This window comes from Penicillium manginii, assembly GCF_028828005.1.
Source record: "Penicillium manginii strain IBT 31320 chromosome Unknown utg000008l:1.0-3226943.0:1.0-3228205.0, whole genome shotgun sequence".
NCBI lineage: Eukaryota > Fungi > Ascomycota > Eurotiomycetes > Eurotiales > Aspergillaceae > Penicillium > Penicillium manginii.
In genome coordinates this window covers 1,556,687-1,577,115 of record NW_026643109.1, presented here as the reverse complement: position 1 = coordinate 1,577,115, position 20,429 = coordinate 1,556,687, and the positions used below count along the sequence as shown (strand labels likewise).

The 20,429-nt window shown below is 48.9% G+C and overlaps 10 protein-coding genes across 10 annotated transcripts; 6 read left to right on the top strand and 4 right to left on the bottom strand.

The window, feature by feature from the left end:
- Positions 1–179: 179 nt before the first annotated feature.
- N7533_011244 (uncharacterized protein) lies at positions 180–1,346 on the top strand (the record flags this gene model as incomplete). Its single annotated transcript, XM_057107894.1, has 1 exon — positions 180–1,346. One exon carries the CDS (start codon positions 180–182, stop codon positions 1,344–1,346), a length of 1,167 nt encoding a protein of 388 aa, XP_056955272.1.
- Positions 1,347–2,094: 748 nt separating this feature from the next.
- On the top strand, positions 2,095–2,801 carry N7533_011243 (uncharacterized protein; the record flags this gene model as incomplete). Its single annotated transcript, XM_057107893.1, has 3 exons — positions 2,095–2,167; positions 2,246–2,722; positions 2,779–2,801. 3 exons carry the CDS (start codon positions 2,095–2,097, stop codon positions 2,799–2,801), a joined length of 573 nt encoding a protein of 190 aa, XP_056955271.1.
- A 1,303-nt stretch (positions 2,802–4,104) lies between these two features.
- N7533_011242 (Sphingolipid C9-methyltransferase 1) lies at positions 4,105–5,818 on the top strand (the record flags this gene model as incomplete). Its single annotated transcript, XM_057107892.1, has 4 exons — positions 4,105–4,215; positions 4,292–5,415; positions 5,470–5,578; positions 5,633–5,818. 4 exons carry the CDS (start codon positions 4,105–4,107, stop codon positions 5,816–5,818), a joined length of 1,530 nt encoding a protein of 509 aa, XP_056955270.1.
- A 478-nt stretch (positions 5,819–6,296) lies between these two features.
- On the top strand, positions 6,297–7,790 carry N7533_011241 (ankyrin repeat protein; the record flags this gene model as incomplete). Its single annotated transcript, XM_057107891.1, has 1 exon — positions 6,297–7,790. One exon carries the CDS (start codon positions 6,297–6,299, stop codon positions 7,788–7,790), a length of 1,494 nt encoding a protein of 497 aa, XP_056955269.1.
- A 170-nt stretch (positions 7,791–7,960) lies between these two features.
- On the bottom strand, positions 7,961–10,055 carry N7533_011240 (alkaline phosphatase; the record flags this gene model as incomplete). The annotated part of the gene is made up of 2 exons (XM_057107890.1): positions 7,961–9,881; positions 9,943–10,055. The coding sequence occupies 2 exons, from the start codon at positions 10,053–10,055 to the stop codon at positions 7,961–7,963; spliced, it is 2,034 nt and encodes a 677-aa protein (XP_056955268.1).
- A 933-nt stretch (positions 10,056–10,988) lies between these two features.
- Positions 10,989–11,965, bottom strand: N7533_011239 (uncharacterized protein; the record flags this gene model as incomplete). The annotated part of the gene is made up of 2 exons (XM_057107889.1): positions 10,989–11,812; positions 11,926–11,965. 2 exons carry the CDS (start codon positions 11,963–11,965, stop codon positions 10,989–10,991), a joined length of 864 nt encoding a protein of 287 aa, XP_056955267.1.
- A 613-nt stretch (positions 11,966–12,578) lies between these two features.
- Positions 12,579–13,545, top strand: N7533_011238 (uncharacterized protein; the record flags this gene model as incomplete). Its single annotated transcript, XM_057107888.1, has 4 exons — positions 12,579–12,645; positions 12,710–12,817; positions 12,881–13,312; positions 13,376–13,545. The coding sequence occupies 4 exons, from the start codon at positions 12,579–12,581 to the stop codon at positions 13,543–13,545; spliced, it is 777 nt and encodes a 258-aa protein (XP_056955266.1).
- A 723-nt stretch (positions 13,546–14,268) lies between these two features.
- On the top strand, positions 14,269–14,454 carry N7533_011237 (uncharacterized protein; the record flags this gene model as incomplete). Its single annotated transcript, XM_057107887.1, has 1 exon — positions 14,269–14,454. The coding sequence occupies one exon, from the start codon at positions 14,269–14,271 to the stop codon at positions 14,452–14,454; it is 186 nt and encodes a 61-aa protein (XP_056955265.1).
- A 225-nt stretch (positions 14,455–14,679) lies between these two features.
- Positions 14,680–16,593, bottom strand: N7533_011236 (fungal specific transcription factor domain-containing protein; the record flags this gene model as incomplete). The annotated part of the gene is made up of 5 exons (XM_057107886.1): positions 14,680–14,899; positions 14,957–15,499; positions 15,552–15,713; positions 15,768–16,402; positions 16,456–16,593. The coding sequence occupies 5 exons, from the start codon at positions 16,591–16,593 to the stop codon at positions 14,680–14,682; spliced, it is 1,698 nt and encodes a 565-aa protein (XP_056955264.1).
- A 658-nt stretch (positions 16,594–17,251) lies between these two features.
- On the bottom strand, positions 17,252–18,935 carry N7533_011235 (sugar porter family MFS transporter; the record flags this gene model as incomplete). The annotated part of the gene is made up of 2 exons (XM_057107885.1): positions 17,252–18,617; positions 18,670–18,935. 2 exons carry the CDS (start codon positions 18,933–18,935, stop codon positions 17,252–17,254), a joined length of 1,632 nt encoding a protein of 543 aa, XP_056955263.1.
- Between the last annotated feature and the right edge of the window lie 1,494 nt (positions 18,936–20,429).

Below are 20,429 nucleotides of genomic sequence, written 5' to 3'. Positions count from 1 at the left end.
TCCTTTCTCTCATTGATTTCACTGGATAACTGGATGGCCCTTCTGTTTCAGGCTGCTACAGTGGGGCAACTAGGCTCCAGGGGGCCAAACGGGCTGACCCCAGCAACTTCCCCTCAACCTTTCATGACTACATAAACCCAATGTCCCGTGTTGAATTTATCCAGTAGATAATTTCCATCATGCCTCCAACTCGTCATTCGAGAAACCACCGCCGGGGAGACTCGATGAATATTCCGGACCTTGTGCCGCGCCTGCCTGCAGCCCCACAGACATCATCTCCGCTGTTTAGCGTCTTACCCGCTGAAATCCGCAATCATATTTACGCTCTGTCGCTCGAATCTGAGGATGTCACCTTGGATGACAGTCCAAGATCACTCTACCAGCGAAATGCGTTCTACTATCGACCCGGGTACAAGCAGCCCAAGCGTATCGAGAGCAGTCTCCTCCAGACATGCCAGCAAATATACGCCGAGGCATCGCTGCTTCCACCAGGAATCAACGAGCATACTTTCTGGTTCTATCGATCTCCACCGCATGTGAAAGATGCATCATCACCGGTGGATTACTTCCGCAAGATGACGCCGAAACAACGAGCACAGGTGAACCACATACACCTCTTCACGCAGCAGTTTTTCCTGGAAGACGATCGATGGTCGGACATCTGGGATGGAATGCAGATGAGTAACGAGGGTCGCACGACACGTGGCACATGCAGAATTGCACCAAAGAAGTTGACCATCACTTTTCGCCACACGGACTGGTGGTATTGGGAGAATAACGATCCCCTCGGCATCGACCCGTTTCGACAGGGCCGAACCCGCGCGCACGAGATGGGCCGCCCCGTTCACATCAATCCCTGGCAGAGCAGCCCCTCCAGACCAGCGTGGGGTAATCAGTTCCACTCGATTCCCAGTCTGGAAGAGTTTGTGATTGAGTTCGAGACCATCATGCGAAAGAGAGACCAGCTCGATGCGATTATTCAACAGGCGCTCCAGTGGAAGTTTCCCCTGGACGAAGAAAACTCGATTTATCTGGTCGCTGAGCCAGCATCGCTCAGCGCATATAGCTGGATAGGCGCGAAAGAGGGAGATCTGATAAGACAAAGACCTGCTATCTACCGCGAGCCGAGGACTCCCGGGCAAGAGCTACACCTTCCCCCAGACTCAGAGGCGGATGTAGAGGCGGAGGATGTCCATCTGGCGCCAACTCTGAAAATATTTGATCCTCAGTCACAATCAACTGCTCGTGGTGGAGCTGTCGCTGGTGGCCCTTCAGCCTCGGACCTGAATAGGGAGGAATTCTACGTCGTCTTTTTGACATGGAGGAAGCAAGTTGTCAAAGAATAAAAATACCCCTTTCACTTATGAGCGAGTGATTTACATGTATCCGGCCGCAAATTCCAGTCGGCAATTTTATGAATTCTTCCATTAGGGACTCGATGTCTCCAACTTGTATCTAGCTTTTTACCTTGTGCACGGTGCTTCATGCCCGTAATCGACCTAGTGTGTCTGTCAGAGCGACAACGTCCCAGTATTTCCAGCGTTCTCCACAAAATTTTGACATGGATTATTTATGATGTAGATGAATTGAGAATACCCATGGTCAGGGTCATCAAGTGATAGTACTCGGTTGGTGCTAATAATTTGGTGGCATAGATAGTCAGTATTAGTACTGGTAACTTGAATCGTAGGGTCATTATAACGATAGGTATACTAGTACTGGTTACCCGTTATATAGCTACTCATTACATCAAATTTTTAGGATCAACATTGGAATCTTAGAAGAAATTTGTATAGGTAGAGAAAATTTTGAGACGCTGGCAGAAACCTTAGGTCGATTGCTGCTACGGCTCCGAATAGAGACATGCATTACAGAATAGGCAATATCTCAACCACGAATACCACCGTCTCCAATCCACGGATCGTTGCCGAATTCAAAATAGGAATAGTAGATCTATTGGGATCCTTTTGGCATCGAGATGAATTTATAAATGTCTAAATTTTTTGTTGGAGCCTTGTTCTCCTCCTCTGAAATTCTTCCTTATCATCTTCCAACCATCTCCCCATTCTGTGAAAATATCGAATACTCGAAAAGATGACTTCTCAAGCCAGCAACACCGAAATGACCGATACGTCAAGATTGCACCCTCACTGGGAGTCCCCAGCCAGTAAGTCCCCGGACAGTAATTTAGGCCGTCCCTTCCGCGCCCACGTTTGAAAAGGCATCCTAACAAATCCATCTCTAGATAGTTACACAATTCCTGGTCCCTCGACCGAGACAAGCTCTGGTAATGTAGAATCATCCCAGAGCTGCCAGGAACCCAGCACCCCAAACGCGCCCGGAGATGCTTTCGTGGATATTGACTTGGGCAATCCCTCAACCCCACTCAACGACAGCAGCAACAACGAGAAAAAGGAAAAGAAGAAAGGCCGACACTACGACAGATATGACACACGGGGCCTTATTATGGTAGCCATCGTCCTCGGCCTAATTGCAGGCTCGGGCTATCTCATGTGGGGAGAGTTCCACAAAGATAAGCACGAACGAAGTGCCAGTGTGAACAGCACAAACGAGACTGCCCCCAACGTGACTCTGGCGACGCGCGATGTCCCCAAAGTCGTTTTGCCTCTGTGGGATGATAATGATCATAATGATGACTCGGACGACGTCAGCGCAGAAGATATACCGGGCGGCATGCCTCCGAACGAAAAGTCTGAGTGTAGTATGCGGTCCAAAAAGCCTCAGTGCTACACAGGGCATCTTTGTTATAAACGCAAGTGTGTCCCCTGGTGCAAGAGTAAATGGAATACTTGTTATACCGGACACACCTGTATGCTACATGACGGAAGTAACTGGCAGCTTTGCAGCCTCGACCCGGAACATCCGGTGCCTTGCACTAAGAACTATAACACCTGCAAGAACAATGGTGATTGCTGCACTGGGTCTTGCGAAAAGAGGGGGGAGTTTGATATTTGTGTTCCGCCGGCGAAATTTGAGCGGAGACCGAAGGGTTGGAAAGGAGATTATTGGCCTGACGATGTATTGAGGAGTAAAGAGTAAAGGGGATAGATATCTGGACGGAATGTTGGGTTCACTGATATGGTTTAATTCTGGCCCGGGGATTTAATATTCTCGTTTGCACAGCCCCGAGGGGGTATTTTTTGCGTGTGACTTTTTTTGGAGTATTCTTTGGTTGTTATTATGCTGTGATGTTGGGTTCTGTATACTGATTCCTGTTTGTTGAGCTGAACCTGGGGGGAACCTGCCAAATATGGGATCCCTGGAGGTCTCTGACTGCAAATTGCTCTACTGGTACTGATACCATGATGTTTGAAATTCAAGTGCACAAATGAAAAATATATTTGGTCCAAATCGATTGAGTGGTCAAATAAAATGGACGCGTGGCCACAAAATTTCGTGGCGGTGATCAGCTCATAAATTAGAGTATAATATTGACTCAGACCCACGGCAGGGCACGTTTTAAAATATCCTTGACCTTGTACCAGTGGGTGATATGGTAGGTATACTTGGGATGATTGTTGATTCAGGATATAATTTCCGGTCTATGTTAGTCGGTGTTTTATTTTTGATTATTCTAATTTGTCTATTTGTTGACAAAGCAGCCGGAGATCTAGACTCAGTGGCATCAATAGGCATCAGTGACTTGGGAACTTTATCGACTGGAAGCAATGCCACTGGCAGGTGAGGGTGCTCCACTTATGTTCCTGGTATCTTTTGGTCTGGCCACAGTGTTAAGTCGGAGACCCGCGGGCCACTCACAGGCCCGAGCAGACACGTGAAGCTATGATCGACAGAAGGCCGGTGAATTACCAGAATTTACAGAAGTAACTTGGTGCCACGCGGGACATAGTATAGACACGGCGGGGAGAAATGGTGGATTAATGGAATTGAGTGGAGAGAGCAGGGGGAGTGGATATAAAATGCGTGGGAATAGTGCCAAGTGCGTGAACATTACGCAGTGTTTCAGACCCCTCCACAAACATTCCCGTCTTAAAAGGAGCTCCCTCGCTTGCTTCACCGTCCTTTCCCTCAACCTCATCCCCAAGCACAAGAACCCTCCTCCGGACGAGGGATCAATTGAAAATGGGTGCTAAAGGTGCTGAGCTCACCAGCGATATTGATTTCATCAAGACTCCTGCTGCTAAGCCTGCGCAATTCGGAACTGGCGAGGACTGCGGAATTCCCTTGACCAACGTCAGTCCACTCCTTGCACTTCTTGCCATTGACCTTCGAGTTCTCCAATTTCAAGCTTGCTAACCCTTCCATAAAGTCCCCAGCTATCCACAATGCCCCTCTCCCTGCCGATGGCCCCGGAAATGAGGGTTTCTCCAACTACCTCCTCGCCGCCGTCTTGATCGGTGTCCCTGCCTTCCTGACCTACCTGATCGGCCAAGGATGGAAGACCTGGACTTTCTTCGCTATCGTTCTGGTTCTCCCTCTGCTCGTTGCCTTCTGGACCTATCACTCTACCTACAGCGCCCGCACCAACACCAAGGTCAAGCTCCCCGGTCGTCCTGTTGAGCACTACATCACCTTCAAGCGCGAGGAGGACAAGGCCAAATGGAGTGGAAAGAACAAGGTCCCCCTGGTCACCTTTGCCGAGATGTACCTGGATGGCCACGTCACTTTCAACGGTGACATCCTCGAGATCCTGGAATACCGTCACGACTGGGCCAACTTCTCCTTCACCCCGGAGCTGTTCAAGTTCATCGTGTTCACTTTCTTCATCGACGTCCTCTTCCACACCAAGGCCCAAGACGATGCCCAGATCCGCCCCAACTACGACAGCGGTAACGACCACTACGCCTGGTTCCTCGGTCCTCGCATGATCTACACTTCCGGAATCATCTCCGACACCGAGAAGGAGGAGACCCTCGAGGAGATGCAGGATAACAAGATGGCCGTCGTCTGCGAGAAGATCGAGCTCAAGGAAGGCGAGACTATGCTGGACATCGGCTGTGGCTGGGGTACTCTGGCCCGCTTCGCCAGTCTGAACTACGGCGCCAAGGTTACCGGTCTTACCATTGCTGAGAACCAGACTGCTTGGGGTAACGATGCCCTCCGTCAGGCCGGTGTCACTGAGGAGCAGAGCCGCATTGTCTGTATGGATTACCGTGATATCCCCCGCACCAAGTACGACAAGATCACCCAGCTTGAGATGGGCGAGCACGTTGGTATCCGTAAACTCACTACTTTCTTCCGCCAATGCTATGACATGCTTAACGATGACGGTGCCATGTACGTCCAGCTCTCTGGTCTGCGTCAGGCCTGGCAATACGAGGATTTCATCTGGGGTCTGTACCTGAACAAGTACATCTTCCGCGGTGCTGATGCCTCCACTCCTCTCTGGTATTACGTCAAGTGCCTCGAGCAAGCTGGATTCGAAGTTAAGGGGTGAGTCACGATTCATGATCTGGAAAAATCACCCGATAGCTAACATGGCCATAGAATTGACACTGTCGGTGTTCACTACTCCGGTACTCTCTGGAGATGGTACCGTAACTGGGTCGGCAACGTCGAGGCCATCAACGCCAAGTACGGAGCCAGATGGTACAGAGTGAGTTCATTGTTCAACCCCCTTCTTCACAACCCACGTCCTAACAATGAATAGATTTGGGAGCTCTTCCTTGCCTGGTCCGTCATCGCCTCTCGCGAGGGTATGGCCACCTGCTACCAGATGGTCGTCGTGAAGAACCTGAACTCGACCCACCGTGTCAACGGCATCGCTTCCCAGTACAGTCTGCAGGGTGCCCTTGCCGCCAGCCGCAAGGCCGGCAAGTCGAAGCTGCCCCAGTAAGCTGCTTCAGCGGCACTTGGGATCTGGTTATCCCGACCCCTGATGAGAAAGCATTCCCATCTACCCCATTCTCGACCCCGAGTCGAGTGATCAAGAGACGGAAGATGAGAAGTTGTAAAATTACAGCACGATGGATTTTATACGATTACTCATGGATGACAATGAATTTCCTACGCTGAGAACGGAGTTGACAAAATCGGTACGGTGGAGGTGGGCTTTGCAGTGCGCCACTCGACGAACAAAGCACCAAAAGGTGGTACAGCGTCGAGCACTCGACCACGATATAGAGTCTTTGTGTTTCCTTTTTTTTTAGTTTTTCGAGTTTTCTTTGTCGAGGGTAGCAGTTTGAGATATTTAATTGACCTGTTTGTCCTCGACGAAGGATCCAAATTCAAGTTTAAATTTCGACTTTTCATTTAGCAGGGCTTACTAGTAGTTCTATTTCATCTGGTACTAGTACTAGTAGTAGTCATTCATCATGGCAGACTCGAAGATGGAGATATACACCGACGAATACCTCTCAAATCTAAATAACACCACTGATCTAGCAGAGCTTGTAACAGAATTACACGCGCGCCTCATCCCCGACAATCACCGACTAACACACGGCGAATTCTGCGCGTTCCGCGGAGCTCTTATACGGAATCCGATCATCGCAGCAGCCGCAGATCTAGACGAAGACTACCCCGGACTCTTCCAAAAGGTCCAATATTTCCTCAACGACCCTCTATCGAGGGACTGTTTACGTCGCGCAGCAGGATCGTTTCCCGACCACAAGACCGTGCTAGAAAGCGCCAGTACTCTCAGCAGCGACATTGAATACAAGAAAGATGACCCGAACACAGGAACCGAGCCGGATCTAGTGACTGGCGCTATTCTCGCTAATTGTGAGTACTGCTTGACCTGGCTGTACGAATTAGATGTTATCAAGCCGGGACATGTGGGGTATAATGAGCATGGCTGGTCGCTTCTCGGCCTTGCTGTTAGAGCAGACGCGAAGAAGGTGATAGAGCTCTTGATCAAGCACTCAGGTGATGAACCGGGTCCTCTCCAACCGTACAGAATACGATCCGATGGGAAGGAAGAGTGTTCGATACTGCAATATGGGACGTGGGCGCAGTTCCATCGCACTGGGTATCAGGATGATACTTGCCTTTGGGCGCTGCTAGAATGGTGTGATTCTTTTATGGAAGAGGGCGATTCGCGGATCAAGGCACAGCTAGACCCACAGGCTCAACACAGAATTTGTCACTTAGGCTCAGTTCGAGTTGCGAATTTATTAAAGTCTTTCGATGTCGATTTAGCAGAGACGGCTTTGGGTCCGCAGGGACAGGGGATATGGCATGCTGCGATGATTCATGAGAATGTTGTGTTCTTGACATGGTTGAATACAGTTTATCACGCCGGTATCAATAAAGCCGATAATCATAATAGGACTCCTTTAGTATACGCGATCCAGCGGGGGAAACTGCAAGCTGTGCAGTGGCTTCTTGAAGCATTACGTCCGAGTGAGATTCTTGTCTCGAAAGGCGATGCTGGACAATCTCTACCTTCGGCAATAGATACCGCGATTAAGAGTTGGGGTGATCATTGTGTTGTTATTTTGAGATGTCTCTATACACACTCTGCTCATGACGACTTCTCGAGCGATGCAAATACTATCATAGAGCACATAAACCTGCTGATAACCAGTTCCGTGGCGGCAAAGCGCAGAATTGATACTAGATTTCAAAACGGTGGGCTCACGCAAGGACAGCGTCGAAATCTTTGGAAGGAGATTCGTGAACGGGCTGGAGGGAAGTGTCAGATTCTTCTTGAGAGGGCCCCGTCTATTATTTTCTATAATGTGGCTTTTCGGAAATCCATCGAGAAGGCCAAGGAAAGCGGGGTGGGATTTCTTCGGTATTATTTAACCAACACTGAAACAACAAAGAGAGGTCTTCGTTCTGGCGGAAGTTTATTATTGCCTTGATCGCGGGCTGAGGAGCCGATTCCAAGGTTCAAGTTTCTTTTATGTTAACTTCTCATTGTTTATTAAGAATTCTTTGGCCTTGTGCCATTTTTATTTCAGATGAACTTATTCTATATCACAAAATTATCCATTGTAAAAGCGTAGAAAAAACCGGGACATCCTGCTGCACACTAGTGTCCACCGTGCTTCTTGGTCTCAGCCAGACCCAAGCACTCCGCCATATTGAAGAAAATATCGATCGAGTTGTACACGCCTCCAAACAGTTCCTGGCACGGACCTTGTGCAAAGACCGGCACGTCTGTCAAAGAGTGGACACCCTGGTCCGCAGACACAGGAAGAGTGCCGTTAATCAAGAACCCAGTGACAGCATCTTTGTAGTTGACGACGTAACCGTCCTTCTTGTCCTTGGCCGCGATCGCAGGGGTGCGTGCGCCCTCGCTGTGCACCTGGTAGTTCTCCCGGTGGTCGGGGAATGCAACAACGCCAGAGTGCAGTGTATACCGGGGATCCCAGCGAGCAGGGAAATGAACACCCTCGGAGTATCGCAGGGACTGGGCGCCACCGACGGTATACTGCGACAAGCCTGAGTTGTGGTAGTAACCAACAGCGTTGCGCTTGCTGCGATCATCCTTCTGCGCGTCCATGTAAGTGGTATCGACAGAGCCAGTGACGTCGAAACCGTGTCCGTGGTCGGCAGTGACGATGATCAGAGTATCCTCCAGTTCACCGAGGCTTTTGAGCTTCTCAATGGTTGCACGGACGGTGTCGTCAAGCTCTAGCAGCTCACCGAGCGATCGGTCGTAATCGAGAGTGTGCATTTGCTTATCGATACTGGCGGCCTCGGACATGAGGAAGAATCCATCATCACCGTGACGCTCGTGCAGAACATCAATGGCCTTCAAGGTCATGTCCTTGAGTCCTGGTAGGTCAAGGGCATCCCGACCCGAGCCATCAGGGTAGTTGCTCTGGTTGGCAAGGTTACCGGTGTAGACATTGCGGTCTAGCCAGGTCAATAGGTTGGAGGTCTGGAAGACGCCCAGAAGCTTCTCGTCATTGGGAGCATCGTGCAACGCGGTATTGTTCCATGCGACATTGTATCCCTTCTTAGAGAAGAGGTTATAGTAATCGCGAGGGCTGTCTTGACTAGTGAGGAAGTTCTCAGCACCAGTGCCGAGCAATACATCCGGACCGCTCCACTCTGTCCAGTCATATTCGGTAAGACCCTCATAATAAGCGCCGATAACATGATCATATTTGCCACGATTGCTAGTGTGCGCGGCCAGGCCGGCGGGTGTCGCATCGGCCAGGAAAGCAGTGGATACAATACCAACACCACCATCGGGATACCGGCGACCAAAAATCTCCGCAATATTTTCGAACTTGGGATCGTCGAAGGGATCGCTGGACGAGTCGACGTACACGTTCAACGCATTGACGGTCGTCTTGTGGCCCGAGTAAAGGGCCGTGGCAGAGTTGGCGGAGTCGGTGATGAACGAGTCCATGGAGTGTGTCATCTGGTGGCCCAGAATGGGGAACTTGTCCAAAGCCATCTTGGTCATGTATTTGCCATTGATACTGCGATGCGCCATGAGACGAGCTGCGGTAATCATGTTGGTTGTCATTCCGTCGCCGACGAATAGAACGACATTCTTCGCGCGGCGCTTCTTTGACAGGTCGCGGACGTGCCAGTTCGCCACGGTCTTTTCCTTGCCGTAGTATGTCAACGTTGCCTCGTACTCGCCCGGCTCGTAGAGAGCGACTCGTCGGTAGGCCTTGGCAGTGACATTGACGAGCGAAGGCTGGTTTGCATCCTTGGCGAAAAGATCTGTGAAGGAAATTATCAGTTTTCGAGCGGATGACGCGAGAAGAGAGAAGAGCAGATACATACCCTCATACCAGGTGAAGTTCCACCTTTCAAGCTCGGGCTCCTTGATCTTGAAGTATTTGGCAGCAGAGACTGACTGGCTGCCCTTCTTGGTGATGGTAAATTTGAAGTCCGAGTCGGGAACGCCGACGCGTGCCTCGGAGCCATTGACAGGAGAGTGGACTTCGAGACGGATATCAAAGAATTGGCCGGGAAGGAAATCCGCCCTGGTAAGGTAAACCTTGTTAGGTGACTGAGTTTATTGATCAGAGTAGATATAACACATACTGATCCGGTGGAAACACACAGCCCAGATCGGGACAACCACCCAGCCGTTGGAAGGTCTGGGCCGCTGCACACGACAAGGTACATGCAGCCGCTAAGATTGACAAGCCCCGCATAATGATCGTCGGTTCAGTTATGATAGATAATGCGAGATCGAAAGCAAACGGTGAGAAAATAGCTTTCTTAAGTAGATTCACGAAGCTAAGCGATCGAGGCACAACATGAGCATCCCCGTGCTTGCTTCCTGGTAATCTGCTGCATGCCAAGGGGTTCTCTTAGGGATTTGTGAAGTCAAATCTCCGGTCTATCTTGGCTGTGGGAGTTCCTGGATTCCGACTGGAAGCTGAGCTCCAGAATAGCCTAGGTCGGCATCGTGGGCGTTGCATCGACTGTTGACGAGCTCATTCTGCACAGCAAATCGAAAGTACGCTTCCTCTGCACGTGCGGTACCGCCGAGCGATGTTTGGGAGCTTAAGAGTCTTGGAAGGCGTTTGCCAAGGGAGAAATTCTTGGCTGGCCAAGGTTAATGGCCTCGCGTCGGGGGGTTGTCGGTTGTCCGATAGCGGAAGGTCCCGCGTAGAGTCGGACCTGGTTACCATCCGAGCTATAGTGTCATATGATAAGATCCTACTATGCAAGATCTGATCATTGACTTAAAGCATTGGGCGCAATTTCTTCTGGTGGCTTGTTAGTTTGAGATTGAATCGAAAGGGGTCTTGGAACTCTTGGCACATGCACTGCCCCGCAAGATTCCCGCCGGGTACGCACTGCTTGCATTTTCGTCGCGGGCTCAGTGGCTTTATAGTACTGGTAACTAACTGACTAGTAACTACCTAAGCATTTAACCGGGTAGTTAGAGTGAGTAGCCCTAGAAGGGAAATATAGATGGATTTGAATGGCTTAATTCATTGAAAAAATTAGAAAGATAACTCATAAATCATGGACTAAGGATGCGTGACTAACAATACTGGAGCGAAAGCAGATCAACATTGCAAAAGAAAAGAATAGTTGAGGAAAGACACAAAGCAAATTCGGGAACCACAGGGTATTCAGTAGCGTGGAGCTTTCTCAAAGTAGCAGCAGAGACTAAAGTGAAACTCAATCAGTATGGGATGGGCTGGGTCGTATATCCCGTCATCGTCGAATTGCACTCTCCGACCTGCATATTGTGCCACCCAGTCAGAAGCTCCATCGAAGCACTGAAACTCATATGTGTTTTTGTCGCCAGTAGGTCGAAGGCCACATAGTAGCAGGTTGAATTCCCAACTGATCGGTAAGCAAAAGAGGAGACCATTCTTGACATGGCTGATATCGTCAAATGAAGAAAGAGCTTCTGGCAATGAGGGGAAACAATAAATAAGTGTCTCCCATCGATCCGCTCGCTCCTGGGTAGTTGGACTTTCGGCCAGAGTAGGGTGCAGAATGTAAGTTGCCTCAAGGGAATCTTCATACATCTCTTCCGGTTTCCATGAGCGTACCGGTTCCAGTAGAAAGTGACTGATGTGCTGGCAGATCGCGGCGAGGCGTTGGAAGTTCGATCCCACAATATCAAATGCAAGGTTTATCGCGTCAGAAGTCGGAAGACTTGATAGTAGGGCATCCAAATTGAGTTGGACCTTCTGATCTCGGTGGACGGGGCTGGTTTCTTTCTCTTGTAGGCCTCGAAGGATATACTTTTCGGCGCACTCGATCAAACTTTGGGTCAACTCAGCTGACAGCGATGGCTTGATGGGCTTCAGTTCAAACGGAAGAGATTTGTTGATTACCAGGTCAGCCAAGGCGAGGCTGGTGCGTTTAGCCATGTACACCTGTAAACACAGCACGGTTTTCTGCAGATCATCATTGGGATCTGAGAGGTTGATTTTGGACAAACCTGCCAGGGAACTATCAACACTTCGAGTTCCGGGGAAGGTTGACTGCTTGAAGTAGGTACTGTACCTGGAGTATCAATGGGCGTGATAGAGGTGCTGGCCTGGGAAGACTGACTTCCAGTGCTCGGCTTCGCCTGGTTGGCAATCTCGGCCATTTTGAACAGTTTGTGGGAATCAAATATAGGAGTGATGTGAGACTTCGTCGGGAAACCTGATGAAAGAGAGGTGAAGTTGAAGGTTGATAGGTTCCGTGGATGGAAGGGGAAGAGATGATTGAGGAAAGCAAGAAGAAAAAGAGAGGGAAGGAGCTAACTACATGGCTAGGGTAGGTGTGCATATCTAAGTGAATGAGGCACTCGCGCACAATAGTAATAAGTAACCACCATTTGGTTTAGTACACATGACACGCACCAGCATTACTGAGAGTGAATACACAAGAGGCAGCTGGAGTATACCCGATTGCTTAATAAGCAGCTATATTTCTTCATGTCCTCGCGATGGGAGATACCAAGGTATCTTAGCTCTAGCTTACTCATCCATACTACTACACTGAATATTTCTCGTCATATAAATAGATAAGCACGTCACTCAACTTGCTTCCCTTGTTTACTCCCACCTACTCCCTGTGCTAGTAACTTTCGCGAACACCAAATTTTCAGGAAGTATCTTCGGTCAATTCGGGTAGGCCTGGTATGTATCAAGAGTATTCTGTATACCATGACGAGTATTCAATCCTAATGCCAGTGAGTAATGTGACAAAGTAGAACCATGGCGCTCAAAGATCGCCTAAATGCTATCACCAGGCCAATCCAGATGATCTGGTTATCTATCCAGTGTAAGCCCCCCCCCTTTTCAAGCTGTCCTCAAATCAGCCAATAACCTGACACTGCAAATAAAAGTACACTACAATGCTTTCAAAGAAGCCCTCCGCAACGAAGGCGTGTCCTCGCTTATGAATCCGCAACGGATTCGAGATGCTGCTACGTCAACTCTCTTTATCACCCATTGTGAGTTTTATATCCACAATGGAACCCTGCAACTAGACACAGACTAAGTCTTGTAAATACTAGCGCACGGTTTTATCGCGTACGAAAACACCACTGTCGTCCCCTCCCTCGTCCACGCCGCTCATGGTAAAATTCTCGAACTCGGTCCCGGGCCAGGAAACCAAATTCACCGCTTCGATCCATCGCAGGTAGACTTCATATATGCGATTGACCCCAATCCTTGTTATGGGGATGAAATCGCTGCAAGAGTTAAAAAGCTTGACCTTCAGGATAAATACAAACTTCTAGCGTGTGGCGTCGAGGACAGTGATATCCTAATCCAGGAGGGTATCACCGAGGGAAGCATGGATACTGTGCTTAGCATTCAAGTATTGTGTGCGGTCGGAGACGTGAAAAGCGTAATGAAAGCGGTGTGGAAGCTGCTAAAACCTGGGGGCTATTTTATCTTTTGGGAGCACGAGAGGAATAAGGATGCTGGAACGGCACTAGCGCAAGGTAAGTATTTGTCATCGCATTGGTGATGTTGAGTATATGCACGGACATGCTGATTGATAATAGCTTGCTTGAATTCTGCATGGAGCACATTTCTCGGGTGTTCTTTGAATCGGGATATCAAGGCGGATATCCTTGCTGCCGGGGAGTGGGAGAACCCGGGAGATATTGAGATGGCCGAGGAGCCGTATAGTTGCTTGCCGAGGATCTGGGGCGTACTCAAGAAGAAAGCATGATTGAAACGACTAAGGTCATTGTGCTTTGGTATCAATTGCTTTAATTACTGTGATATAATTCAACTTGGAGCTACTAAATTTAGAAGAAAATGCCAGTGGTGGTTGGAGTAGTAGTCAGAAGCAGATTTAAGTTGCCCATCAGAACATTAGTATAAATACTCATTTTTAAATGCATCAGATTACGAGGTTCCGAGTCCGAGGTACGATTATTATTTCAAGGTAAAAACCGTCGTTTGTCACCGTGCCGCAAACACTACAAACTGACCTGCGGTCGACGAATACCAGTAACCTTGGAAACATCTACTAACGACCGAGACTTCTATCCGAGTGGGTTTATATCCAAATTCGACTTTTCTGACTTTGAATCATGAATGCTAGAATGCTAGAATGCTACAGAATATCCAAGAAAGTTCCTGCGCTACGTGGTGTCATCCCGCGCAGGAGTCGGTTATCATAATTGTGGGTCAAACGCCAAACTTCTTCGGAACGCCTGCTATTGCGCCCAAGTCTATGACATCGGGGTCCACTTCACTGTCCAGCTTAACTTTTAATGCACCGCTGCTATTTTATAAATTGGATTCATGAGACCCGGCCTTCAGTCAATTTAATTTTTATCTCCTTTCTCTACTTCGTTACGTCAAAAGGTGCGCAACGGTATGTGATCATCCAGCAACCGGGAACTGATGTGCTTTGCGAAAACTAAAAATCCCAGACATTCCCAAAATGCGATCCACTTTTATCGTCCATTTGATCATGATGTTCGTGGCTATGGCAGTTGCATTGCCCACGTCAAACGACGTATTTGACCGTGATACCACCGAAATCGAATTTGAGAAACGATTTTCATCCCCCGCCGAGCCCATCGGCGTTGACAGCTCTGGAGGTATCGCTATCGGCGGCATTCTCTAGCAATAGGAAATTCCGACTCGACATGGAGTCATATTGTTCGAAGATCAAATAGAAAGCCAGGCCAGAGAAGAAACGCTCGGGTTTACCCCAAGGGCCGATTGTGTATTCCCAAGCGAGGGATTCCCGCACGAGCTTTGATCCTTCCAATAATTCACTTGAGACTTGTCCAGCGCTCTTCGGTCATGTTTCCTGACTTCTCCCCAGTCAAATAATAGGACTTCTTGATCAGTCTTTATTCCAGCTGAGTTTCAATAAAGCCGACACATTCGCAATTAGTTTTGTGCTTTCTAGGACACTGGGTGAGACCTCATCGCCTGGGATGTACATCCAATGCGTAATCAAGTCGTTGATATGTGGACCGATCTCAATAACTTGGTGTGATATGAGTTGCCTAAGGGAGTGGACACGAGATGCAGCTAGAGTTATGAGTACAACGGACGCCATCCTTGCAAGGGTTAATACTCTGAAAATTCAACGCAGACTCGGAGGGCGCAATACTTACGAGAGTGAACATATCCAAGTGTCCACCATGATCGTATGGTGGATGTTTCGTAGGTTCTGAGCATGCATCCAACATGCCTCCAAGCAAAGACGCGATCCTTCAAATACAATCGGAGGACATTCGACTTCCTCTTCCCCATTTGATAGCGCCCATGTAAGATAAGGCCGATAGATGACACTCTTGCAGGTCAAATAACGCTGACGTAGAAAGGCACCCTCGGGAGACTTTGTAGAGTCGAGATCGACAGAGAACTGGAAGTGAAACGGGAGAAGATCCTTCCACTCTTCTAGTTGATGACCTAGCTCCGAAACCACGGAAGGGAATTGATTATTGTCAAACCCGACTCCATCATTACGGGCATAGAGAAGATCATGTACCCGGTTCAAGAGTCGACGCATTGAGATGCAAGCGAGGAAATAGAGGGAGGATTGTTCCTGGTCGCTCTGCGACTCCTGCGTGGAGTATTGGCCGGGTAGAGGAATCAGGGATTCGATTTCCGCAATGCCAGTCTGAGGAAGGGCGGATAATTCAGCCAGAAAGTCACTTTAAATTTCAGTCAGCTTATGCGACCAGAAGAATGGCGACATTTGTATACCTTTCGAGTATATAGCAAGACCAGAATATCCTGCGAAGGCACTCCAATCGCTCCGGGGGCTGATCTGAGGAGCTATACGATAAAAGCAGCCGGCACTTAGTTGCCGCTGCGCTGATAAACGACCAAGCCTGAAGCGGTCTTTGCAAGAAGGAGAAATATAGGCTAGGTTATATTGTTAGTCAACTATACAAATGGTCGTCTCGACAGATAACGTACCCCGTGAAAAATAAGCACTGAACTGCGTCCGCGGTGAACTCCGCTTGTGCCAAAGAGACTTTTTTAAAGGCGCACTCGAAATACATTGAGCCTAGAAATCGCTGTTGTCTTTCCTTTTCAACCAAATGAGTGTCTGGTGCTTCGTCGGTCGTGAATAACCCCACAAGCTCGGAGGAACATCCTAAGGCCATCACTAGTAACGCTAGGCATGATCGGGTACTCTCCTCCAGCGTGCCAGACAATAAATATTCTTGAAGTTTTTTCGTGGTAGATCTCGCCATCGTGGGATACCAGAAGTTAATTCCACGCTCGAAGCTTCGAATTTTTTTCTCGATGTCGCTCTTCGTCATATATGGTTGAGGGGGCGATGGCCTGTGAGCCAGTGGCTTACGCGCATTTTCGAGTTGGAAGACGGAGAATTTACTCTCTTTGATCAAACTTCGAAATTCGCCGAAATGCGGCCACGATAAGATAGATTCGGTCGTTGAGGCATGGAATGGCGACAAAATGGCATTTGAGATGTGATCAGAAGGTCCCTCTCCGCGGCCAAAATTGCTGACTGTGCTGGGCGAGATCGCAATACCAGGGGAGGCAACAGAAGCAATATTAGCTGGACTTCGGTGTGATGCTTGAGCCTAGAGAAGAATGTTGGTCAAGCAAAATAGGCATTTTGTGGAATATGACGAACGAGCTGGGCCGATAACTGCTGCAGGAGACCTTCGGACCGGATAGCGACATCCAGAATCATGTCACTTTTGCTCTTGCTGTTCTCCACGTCAGGGATGGCTCCAATGAGATACAGGTAGGGAGGGAAATCATGCGACATACTTGAGAGCTTCGGCCCCATACACACATTCTGTTCCCCCCTGGCTACAGGTTGTACAGGATGGCCGACGTCCATCGCATCTAGAAAAAAGACGTTAGCGCCTATTTCGATCTCAACAGGGTGGGACCATGCATATTTACCTCACTTTCCGATAGCGACAGGGGTCGCACTGGGACCTGGATGTTAACGCCACGCCCTTGTGATGGGAAAGGAAACGAAGTACATACCGCCAGGCATGTTCGCTTTCGCTTATGACTGTCAGTTTCTCTGTCTGGAGACATCATATCGTTGACTCATGAAGTTTGTGAAGGGAGAAAGATAGAGCTACAAATCTCAGAGATTGGAAGTTGGCCTGGGGCCCCGCATTCAAAGGTGGCTTAGTTTAGCCGACGAAAAGTCGTTATGGATACGCGGCATCGGTTTTTTTTGCCAGAAATTTGAATTTCATACCAAAGAACAATAATTAAACGTCAAATATTCAAGGAAGGTATCTTCCGGGTATATATACTGCTGTAATTCAAAGTTTCATAATGCATCCTTCCAATTTCTCCCAGATGGTAAATGTGCTGCTAGCTAATCCCTATCCATTCAAGCTCCCCGGTCGCTCCACTGCCAATCTGCTTGATGGGAGATGACATTATTACTAAGTGAAAGAAAATCAGACACCATTCCGTGTATCATGGGCATCTGTGACTTCCAGGGTCCGCAAAACAGTGGTGATATCGCGCTTTTCGAGACTCTTCGTCACTGGATTCGGCGCAGAGAAAACTTCCTCGAGCTCCTCCAGGGTGCGCTCTTTGGTCTCTGGGAACCAGAAGTAAATTACTACCACTTCAATGAGATCCCAGGCGATGAAAACCGCGTAAAAGTAATACTTCAGCTTCGCGAACGCTGGTCCCGAGCTGTAGGAGATGACAGCGCTGCTAATGTTGGATAGCAAATTTCCAACTGCTGTGCCCTTTGCGCGTGTGTTGGTCGATAGCGTCTCGGCAATATACATGCTTTGCAACGGTGTCCAGCCAAAGGAAAACACGATACCGAAGAGGTAAATGAATGCGACGGAAGTATTCGCTGCACTAGAGTTGTTGGGGTCGTCGACTGACATTTTGGATGTCCCAAGAATTACTGCAAAGGCAGCGGAACAGAAAAGAAGCGAGTAGATCATCAGCGGACGCCGGCCGATACGATCTGTAAGACCTGCACCGGAAATGGCGGCAAAGAAACAAATGACCGGGTAGATTCCGTTCAGCATCAACTGCGTTTTGACCGAGCCAATACCAGCATTCTCGACCATCACTGGAAGATAGTACCCAGTGAGACTGTTTCCTGACAATTGGCCAAAGCAAGCCATACCGGCCACGCAGATAAAGCGACGGCGAGCTGAGTGCGTGTTGAAGAGCTCACGGTACTCCCACCACTTCTTACTGGAATCATCCACCGTGACAGCGATCTGATGTTGCATCTCCTTGACTTGGAGGGTCACAATGGGATGGCTAGCATCACCTTCACCATGGTATGTCGCAAGTACTTGGATTGCCTCGTCAACGCGGTCCTGTGCCATAAGCCAACGTGGAGACTCTGGGAGGAACCAGGTGGTGCAGGCCACGATGACAGATGAGATTAACTGGCACCAGATTGGGATGCGAAAGCCATTTGCGGAGGCGACACTCTGGCATCCGTATACAACCCAGCTAGCAACAATGGATCCGATATACCAGGTACAATTATAGAGACCTGTCAGCGTACCACGCCAGACTGGGTGTGCCATCTCGGAGACATAACACGGCGCGCTGACGCAACAAAAGCTGACTCCAAATCCAAGGATAAATCGACCGGCAAGGAACATTCCGTGATTGATAGCAGGTGCTTGAACGCAAGTTCCGACAATAATAATCGCGGCTCCGATAAACATGCCCATCCGACGCCCCAAAATATCATTTGCGGGGCCGGAGAGAAGGACAGCGGGTATGGATCCGATATTGTAGATGGCAAAAACCAGGCCAGTTCCCGAAGACGCGGTTTTCCTGTCAAGTAGTATTAGGATCATGGCCTCAAGATATTGAAAAATGCACTGACATGTGGAAATATTGCTGATACGAAGTCATCGCATTCACTCCTCCCATCAGGGACCCATCATATCCATTGAGACAGCCACAAAGATACGCGACCATCAAGCAGCCGTAAAGACGAAACATATTGGGAGTCCATGGGCTACACTTCATAGACTCCACGGCTTCAGCTAGTTGGATCGCCTCGCTGGTCTCCTGCAGGGCAATTTCTTTGGACTCCAGGCCATCTTTGCCAACCTCGAGATGCTCAAGGGATGGCTTAGAGGGGTCCATTGCCGTCATCGCAAGCTTGTCTGCTAGAGGACGGAAGTCTTGTTGAGAACTTCAATCGAGAAATGTGATCGTAAATGGCGCGATGAATTAGAGAACTGCATGGACCTCAATGATCAGCGATATATGTGGGTATTTAAAAGATTTAAGTCGCATGATGGCCGGCATGTTGATAGATTGAAAATCCGGGGTTAACTAAAGTTAGACTCTAGGAACGACGCCAAATCGAGGGCTTTCGCGGTGGCACGCGCTTTCGGGTCGCGTATCCCCGACTCGCTTGTCCCCGAGTCACTTGTGACTGGCTGGTCAATGCGGATGCTGCAGTTTTGGGGCATGGACCGAAAGACCTACCCCCCTCCTTGGATTGAAAGCTATGCGCTAGCTATCCCAAATCGGTCTGGGTGGATGATCTTACGCGGTTTAGAGAATTCTTTCAACTGATCACCCCGCATCGCCGGTCCCGCTACCCCCGAGCGAGGCATGTAGGGGTTGACCTGGAGGGCCGAGACTCCCCCCGGCCTGATTCGGGTTTAGCCTGTTTTTCTTTAACCGGCCGTCTCGGTTGCAGCCGACAATTTACCGGAGATGCTGTAGCTGGTGGAAGGAACAAGTGTGAGAAACCCTCAAGATTTTCGCTATAGATATTCTTTCGAGATCTACTGAAAACTTCCAACTGGATAGTCATTTATCTTGGTTGCGACAATTCCATGGATCTCCAAGGTTCTTTCCAAATTGGAACTATGATATGAACTTCAAACCTTGGAATTGAAATTTTCGAGACGTGAATTTGAACTTGAAGATAAATTTCAAGCTTGAAGTCATCGAGAACTTGAAATTCAAGTTCCAACATCCTGGGCATGGAAGGAATTACTAGTTCTAGTAGTTACTGGGCTCCAGCATCTACTAGTACGAACCTGGCCGGGCAACTTGAACTCGATATTGCCCAGGTGGACATCAAATTGAACTACCCAGCACACACCTGCGTGAAAGTAACAAGTTCATACATACAATCAAGATTTTCCTACCTCTTGGGTCTTGAGAGAACCGCGCAGGTGAGCACCTTGAGGCCTTCAAATTGGCGGAGCACAACTCGAAGTGGGTCCGTTAAATCCTTCGGGGATGTCGGGACCGAGAAACGCAGGTCAGGTCTAAGGATTGAGATTCCGAGGTTCCCCTGTACGGCACTTGAGGTCCCTTCACTTCTAATCAAGCTTAATGGGGCAGATGGCTCATTTGGATTTTTTTGAGTACTTCAATCTGCCACCAGGGGCTGATACATTCACAGGTTCTGGTAGATGAACTATCTCAACATGTGCACCAGAATATTATCCGCGAATCACGGATCGCATGAGCACTGGATGCAAGTATTGTGTCCAGATGAGCCCAATATGCCGGGACTGTCCACGATGCATCCTAGCAGAGAGGGGTAAGTACAACGTGTTCCAAGATCCCCGCACGAGTGATGATCCATGGTTTTTTTTTTTTTGGCCCTTCTCT